Below are 7,629 nucleotides of genomic sequence, written 5' to 3' on the forward strand. Positions count from 1 at the left end.
TTAATTTTTAAGCTGCTATCATATGAATGGCAATACCAACTTGAAGTTGCGTTTACGTCTGATGCTGTAATGCGCACTTACAGCTTGTTGAGATAAATAAAATATAAAATGTAAATTAAAGACAAAGTCCTTTTCAGATCAGAGCTAATTATGAAACAATGATATTGCATGATAACAAAAACAGGAAATTGCCAACAGGAAAGAGACTGGCTCCCATTTTTAAATGAATTTAAGTCCGCTGTTCATCGAGTAGTGTATCATTATTTCGTTATTGCATCAGTTTTAAGACTGTACACCGTAATTTAAATACAATCAATCGTCAATTCCACGAATTTGAGTCCGAGCTACAATTAATTTTCTAATTACCTTAAGCGAGTTATGCAAACAAGTCTGTGTAAAATAATTACAATAGAAATTTTTCGCGACTCAGGGATATTCCTAGTAGGTACCCACACAAGTTTACTTAAAGTTTATTACGCTCGACCATGCATGCCAGCAAGCGCCATCATTTATCAACTGTATTTTAATTTATCTCGATAATTTATAGATCAGCTTCGTGCAAAAACCACCACACTCGAATTAGTGAGAAATGAAAGGTTTGAAACAATGAGAATTGCGGCAAAGTTCAATTAAATCATTTTTCTCGGATCTATTCCACTTGATTGATTCGTGGCGGGAAAAACTCGGATAAATAAAGTGAGAGTTGAATTAAACATTACACTGGCAGGTTGATTTGTTGAGTGCATAACTGCGTATGTAATGGAATGTTAATTAACATCAATATCATATCTCTCCGCCACTAATAAAGTGTTTTTTCGCGAACTTACTCACTCGAGTAAGTTCAAGTGAACCGTGACGCGATTACCAGGAAAAATCAAACAAAAATCCGTTTTCTCACAGTTTTATTAAACAATGGTAACCAATAAAAAACCTAAACCTAATCAGTCGTTACACATGCCCGTAGTCCTCCAGCAGCGACTGCCCGTAATGGGTGATGACGTAGTCGTGGTAGTACATCATGATGCAGAGCGGCTGCCCGATTATCAGCGAGGCCCAGACCACGATATTGCCCATTCGGGCCCCGTAGCTGCGCTCCATGAACTTGGAGATGTTGCTGAGCGGGATCTGGCCCATCATGCCCATGAAGGCCCAGATCTTGTACGTCTTCAACGGCACGCTGACCATGTACTCGTGGAAGAAGGCACTGATGAAAAACACGGTGATCCCGGCGACCTGCTTGCCGTAACCCAGCTCCACTAAAGGAAAATACAAGTGTCTCAACGCCCAGCGATGCACCGGCAAATTCCACGTGCGCCAGAACGTGTCAATGTTGTTGGCATTCCACCAATCCCCGTAGAAATTCCGATCGGCAAAGTGCAGTATTTCCCCTAATAAATTAAGCCACGAGTTGAACAGAATGTAAAACATGCACAGCCATGCCAAGTGGTTGGGAATCTGCAAAAACACCAAGGTTTAGTCGACCACACTCCGGGGAATTACCGCCAGTTTCAGCAAGCGTTCGGACGCGAGCGCTACGTCCATGTTGCTGAACGGAATGAGCGAATTCTTCACGGACGGGATCATGTATTGCTGGAAGATGCACAAGATTAGTTGGATGCCCGCCAGAACTTCGAAGATTCGTTTCAGGAGGAAGCGTTTCCGGATGCGCTCCGTGCGCGGAAAGTTCAATTCGTAGCACAGCGTGGGAGCGCACAGGAAGTAAAACAAGTCTCGTAAGTTTAGATTGTCAGGGTATTGCACGAGGAGTCTCTCGGTATTGCTCAAATCGTCTTTGGAGTCTTTGTGGTTTTTGTTACTGTCTTCGTCTTTCGGCAAGTTGTTGTACGAGAGAGACTGGCGCCGGAGACTCTTATTGTTTGAACTTTGGCGCGCGTTACGGCACCATAAATTCACCTGGACGTACGACCACAATTTCAAAAATAAGACACTATACAGGGTGGTAACGGTGGAAGCCCCCACTAAACTAAACCCGTCTTTGTAATGTATGACAACCATTGGTAGAAAGATCAGGACTAGAAGATTGACCACATGCATCATCATCCCCATACGACGCGAAATAATTTCCTAAAACTCGAATTAAACGTGACAAAACCCACTCTGTACACTTACAACAGCTAGAGCTTTTTCGGTGAGAAGGCAAAAAATTATGGGAACCACCGAATCTGCAAAAAGTGACGCCAATTATTGATTTGCATGGCTTTGGTCACACGGGACTTACAGAGTATCAAAACTATGGACGGATGCTCCGTTCCTTGTTCATCCTGGCCGGTGAGTATGTAAAACCACTGGACCGGGTCCACTCGAATGCCATACCTGACTCAAACGTGTAACGCAAACACTCTGAATATAAGTATATGTACCTACTTGATGAAATTCTCGAGTAGGAGGCGCAGCCCCCCGATTGATAACAGCAAAAAGGCCCAATTGACGAACCCTGTGAAATTCTCGAAGCCCGAATTCCATGATAGCAGGGAATCCCGCGGTTTGTGTATCCTGAAATTAGAATTTGGCGCGGTGGTAGTGCTGCCAACTGCGAATTCGGGGAATGGTTGGGTCAAGCACATGGCCTAATTGTTGATTTAATTGCCACTAAATGTAATTTTGTGGCGTAATTGTATTACTTTTTAATTGGTTTGACTTTGCGGCGTTTTGTAAAAAATAATGAACCCAAATCGCGGACCCCAATTGACATTGGCTTAACCTCACAAAAAAGTGTCAAAAAAATGTCAAACGATTTTGGAGAGTGAGTTATGTAATCTGGGCTGTTTTCTTGCCTGAACTGTGTTTATAACGCGCTAATTACAGTTATCTGTAATTAATTTGAAGGTTAATTGGAAAGGCTTGTCTTACGGCTTATCGGGCTGCGATTTTCTGACTTTTTGTTTGACGGCTTGTATCTCTTCGGCTCTTGTAACACTTTGTGCTCTTCTGTATCTGATACCTTCTTGTTCACCTGACATCTTCGAGCCGACACTTGCACATTTATCGCTTTTTCGAGTGTCTCAAACTGATAAATGGAAGAAATAAACACGGACATAGATCTAACATGGTTTAAGGGGGGTTATCAGGCCGCACTGACGTCGCGACAATTATATTAAACAGAGATAAATATACCGAAATGGTACGAATTGGAAAGAGAGCGACCATGACCATGTGTGAAGCAATCTCCGAAAGAGGTGGATCTGGAAGGCAATTTTAAATGAAAGTCACGCGGAAAGTAGTTTTGGGGCAAACTAATTACTACAGGAGGTCCCCAAAAAACGGATACGGACCTAACCCAACCCGCGACCTTTGACCCCCATGACTTTATCTTATCTTTAGACTGTAGACAAAGTTCATTGCGTGTCATTCATGATTCATGGCTCAAAATTATGTAACAAGGTGGACAAAAACCCAGTTCAGTGCACGAGAATTTATTAACAAGAATTATGTACAGAGCTATTCTACAACATTCATTCAAGGAATGTCAATAAATAAATTTCATTATTTATAACACTTATTTACAATTAATAATGTACATCACATAATCCTACAGCAGGCAACGCTGTACAATTTTTCGCAACTGTTCTAATTTCCCGACAAAAACTAAAACAAGGACCGTTTGCACGTACAAACGACACTCGTTCCAGATGAAAAATTGTACCCAACTAATCAGCCTTACAAACAATTTAAAATCACTTAAGTTGAGATTTAAATAAATTAAATGCTAATACTTTGTCATTTCAACAAAATCAAGTAAAAAAACCTAAATTCTCAATTCCACTAAAATTCTGAGAAGTTCCCCGGTCGTAGATTTTGTATGTCGTCGAAACTCTTTTTGGCCTTTTGCGAGATATCGTCCATTGATTTTTTCGCACTTGACGCTATGTCATCTATGGATTTCTTCGTTTGGTTAAGGATCTCGTCTGTACTCCTCGTTAAATCCTTCACCTCGTCGTTCAACTTTTTTATCACCCATTCCATGGCCTGTCTGCCTTTACCGGCATTGTTTGAGATTTTGTTAGTGAGGAGGTCCTCCATGTAGGTGTTGAGGGGGACTCCTTTCACCGTAACTACAGCTTCTTGTTTGAGGAGAGTCTTGCTGGAGTCTGATGGATGCGGGAGGTAGTTAAGTGTCTCATGGACGGCGATATGTCGACAAAAGGTCAAATTTATTGTCCTGAGGATCATTCGGCGAGCGAAGGGGTCCACCTCTGAGTGCTCACGCGCGTAACATACTTTGGCGCTACCAATTATCTGCAACAAAACGGAAAATAATATTAAAAAAACATTCAACAATGCAATAATTATTAAACAAAGTACGAATTAAAAATACATAAATGACCATTGTTTGGAGCTATGTGGAGGGTGTCTATATTTATTTATCCGGTCGTTTTAAAATAACTCGAAACCTTGACCAAGCCATTAAGTTTTTTTTAATTTTCCTAACGAAATAAAAATAGCTACAAACAAAAATGAAGTAACATTTAGTGGAAAAACTATCTACACAAGCGTAGGTTTTTTAATAAAATATTAAATTAATTTTAATTTGACTCGTGCTATCCACCTACTACCGCCTACGTTAATGCGATAAACGTTATGTAACAGTGGAATATTTCTAAATAACGTTCTAGGCTTCATAAACTTGTACAATACAAGAAATCAAAAATGGAAAAAAGAATTTCCGAATTGCTAATTTTGGAAGGACGCAGCCAGAAATGATTATTAATCATTTCCATATCTTTTGAGTAGAAAAAAAGACACCTTAACACCTGCAAAGAAAGAAAAATCTTGACTATTGATTCATAAAAGATAAAGTTAAGTTAAAAGTTCTTATGACAAAAAACCGTTTGAACCTTTTTTGACACAGTTTTTTAAAGAGATTCAGGGCCGATTTTCAGAACGTTTTAATCACAATTAAAATTTAATTAGAGATTAACTTGACATTATTTGTCAATGCATTTTAAATGGCAACTTAATGCCTCTTAAATGGTCGCTTTTCCTGCTTATGGTTCACCAAATTCCAACTTAAAAAAATTTATTTAATTTTAAAAAAATAATAAAAATAAAAATAGTTTAATTTTTAATTTTAATTTAGGAAAAATGTTTTTGAGTCACGATAAGATCAACACGAAACGTTGACTTATTTTTTACAAAAAATTAGAAAATATAATCCATTAATAAAATCGTAATTTAACATTTTTTTGCTGATGTAACAAGCGAAAAGATTGCGAAAATATTAATTAAAAAAGGCGTCTTGTTTGGGTATTTGTTTTTCTAGTTTGTCCACACTGATAAGTGATAACCGAATTTATTTAAATAACCACTATGCAAAAAACTGTCGTGTTAATTTATGATCTGCTTATCTAATTTAATGAATCGTCTAAAACTAAAGAAAAAATGTAATTTAAATGAAAGATTTTGCAATATTGTGGACTTTATTCTTTTTATGAAAAAACTTGCATTTATAAATAAAATAATCGATTAACAAAAACCGTTTGCAGGATTTTTGTCAGCTGACTCAGTTGGCTTGGAAACAAAGCCAACTCCGACTCCAATAACCTGGCGTTGCCAAATTAACTGTAATCCTTATCGTTCAATTAGAATTACAAAATATGTGACATAATTACATTTTGCAACGACCAACTACAAGCATTAATTTACTTCACTTAATTAAAACAGTTTAAGGCTTGAAAATTGAAATTAATAATTTTTTGGCATTCATTGATTTTTCTACAAAAATCGATCAAAACGTCCAAAACTAGTGGTTGTTTCCTTACGATTTTTTATTACAAAGAAATAAACATTACTCAAAAAAATTGCAATAGGAAGCCGGAAAAGAAAGCAAGCCTTATGCAATATTGAAACCAATAAAATCTTAATAATGTATTAGAAATGATGCAATAATTGAACCGAAAGTGAAAATTTTCCAAGTTTTCTCCTGGGAAATTTTTCAGCGTGACGTCATTCCGGGACTCATTCCCATATTTCACTTGTTGATACGGCAAAGTTCCGCCATGACCTTGCCCCCGGGTCATGGAAAATTTCCCACAAAATTCCCATAATCAATCGGAAATCGATACACGACAAAGCCAGCTGTGAATAATTAAAGCTTGACCTTTTTTACGTCCATCTACCCGTTTTTTCATTGATCCACAAACTCTGGACCGCGTCCCAACAATTCGGAATGCACTTCACGTGCCGTCCAAAGGTCATAATTGTGCACGAGGCGCTCGGATTCACGCGCGGCCTTATAGCCCCTTGCGTAAGAGCCACAATCGGCCAGCCACTGGCGTTCCAGAACACTCACTCAGCCCGTGGCTTAAGTAACAGACAAAAGGCAGACGCGATTATCGCAAAAACGTCACTTTAGCGTCACGCCGCACGTGTTTCGAAATTGGCAGTTTTTCAGGCATTTGGGCATTTTATGTAACTTACGGCCTGTGCCCATTTGGGGAAGTACCAAATCGAGCTGACTAAGCGGTGGGTGTGGAGGACCCCGTCGACGACCTGGCGCTCCACCACGTCGGTGCCGATCACTGCCGGGTTGTGGGGGTTGGGGTACTTCCTCCAGGCGGCAGTGGCCACCGTCTCCCAGGGGTGACTGAATTCGCCGAAATTAGTTTAATTCCTCACGAATTTGCGATACTCACTTGAAAGTGTGCTCACTCGTCCAGATTTTCATCGTAGTTTAGAGAGACTTTATTTTAATTTAACACTAAACGAGATCACAGGACACAACCGCCTCTGAACTACTTGACAGCTGTGACGGGAATATTCCGCGTTGCCAAACTCGCGGTGTTAAATGTTTCTAGGATGAGGTCTGGTGGGGGACGGCGGCAAAGTTTGAGTTGGAAGAAAGCCAAAAAAATTTTAGGTGAAGGTGGAGGAATTTTAATGTTTGTGGAAGGGGGCGAAGTTCGGTGCACTATGAATTGTTTATTTTGGGATGATCGAACCAACTGTTGTAAATTACGCTCAAAACAAAGTCGAGGTTCCGAATTTGGGTTAGATAAGGAGTGATATGATAAGGTTTGCGCTAGGTTTTTTGGCCAATTTCGTATGTTTTTGGCTACTAGTCCTCAGAATTAACGAATTCGTGCACAAAAAATTGTTGATCGCACTTTCCGGAAGTCTAGAGTTTGTTTAATTGGGTTATTTATTTATGGCAAACGACCTTGGGAACACGATTCACACTTTTTCCATGATGATGTGGGCCATTAAAATTGTATCAAACTGCTCATTTAGTAAAGTAAAGATTTCCAAACCGATTCAGGTTTTTGCGAGTAAATTTCAAAAGTGAATCCAAAAATTCCAAATTCGATAGTTGTCTGAATTATGAAATTCTGAACTATGTAGCGCTTTTGCAAAAATCTAGAAACATTTTTTTCCCTTCCGACCTAAACATAAACTTTCTGATTTGAAGATCGGAGATTAACTGTTGAAAAAAAAAACTCGTAACAACTAGTTGAAAAATTACGTTATAAGTAAATTCAGACGTTTTTTAGTTTTTTTTTCGAATATTCCATATTTTAATTTTGAAATTGAAAAAAAAAATTTTATACGATTAAAAAAATGTACTGAAAATAGTTTTCAGGTTCCTCTTGTCTTTGACCCATTTTTTTTTCT

The 7,629-nt window shown here is 38.7% G+C and overlaps 2 protein-coding genes across 2 annotated transcripts in view; both read right to left on the minus strand.

Moving 5' to 3' along the window:
• Positions 1–885: 885 nt before the first annotated feature.
• On the minus strand, positions 886–3,151 carry mdy (midway). The gene is made up of 6 exons (XM_970049.5): positions 2,872–3,151; positions 2,386–2,514; positions 2,240–2,334; positions 2,131–2,183; positions 1,501–2,085; positions 886–1,455 (listed from the first exon to the last, which is right to left on the minus strand). The coding sequence occupies exons 1-6, from the start codon at positions 2,979–2,981 to the stop codon at positions 949–951; spliced, it is 1,479 nt and encodes a 492-aa protein (XP_975142.1). The 5' UTR covers positions 2,982–3,151; the 3' UTR covers positions 886–948.
• A 267-nt stretch (positions 3,152–3,418) lies between these two features.
• Positions 3,419–7,629, minus strand: part of slmo (slowmo) — a 94,646-nt gene continuing 90,435 nt past the window's right edge. The window contains exons 2-4 of the mRNA XM_970038.5: positions 6,654–6,780; positions 6,439–6,604; positions 3,419–4,257 (exon numbers count right to left, since the gene is read on the minus strand). Coding sequence (XP_975131.1) covers positions 3,784–4,257; positions 6,439–6,604; positions 6,654–6,685 — 672 coding nt within the window. The 5' untranslated portion in view covers positions 6,686–6,780 and the 3' untranslated portion in view covers positions 3,419–3,783. The remainder of the gene's footprint in view (positions 4,258–6,438; positions 6,605–6,653; positions 6,781–7,629) is intronic.

The sequence above is a fragment of the Tribolium castaneum genome, chromosome 5, assembly GCF_031307605.1.
Source record: "Tribolium castaneum strain GA2 chromosome 5, icTriCast1.1, whole genome shotgun sequence".
Lineage (NCBI taxonomy): Eukaryota > Metazoa > Arthropoda > Insecta > Coleoptera > Tenebrionidae > Tribolium > Tribolium castaneum.

Coding starts and splice junctions, on each gene's coding strand:
- mdy (XM_970049.5), bottom strand. CDS start 2,981: ATGTCAGGTGAACAAGAAGGTATCAGATACAGAAGAGCACAAAGTGTT. Junction 2,515..2,871: donor AAATCGCAGCCCGATAAGCC/GTAAGACAAGCC, acceptor TTCTAATTTCAG/GATACACAAACCGCGGGATT. Junction 2,335..2,385: donor CTACTCGAGAATTTCATCAA/GTAGGTACATAT, acceptor CGTTTGAGTCAG/GTATGGCATTCGAGTGGACC.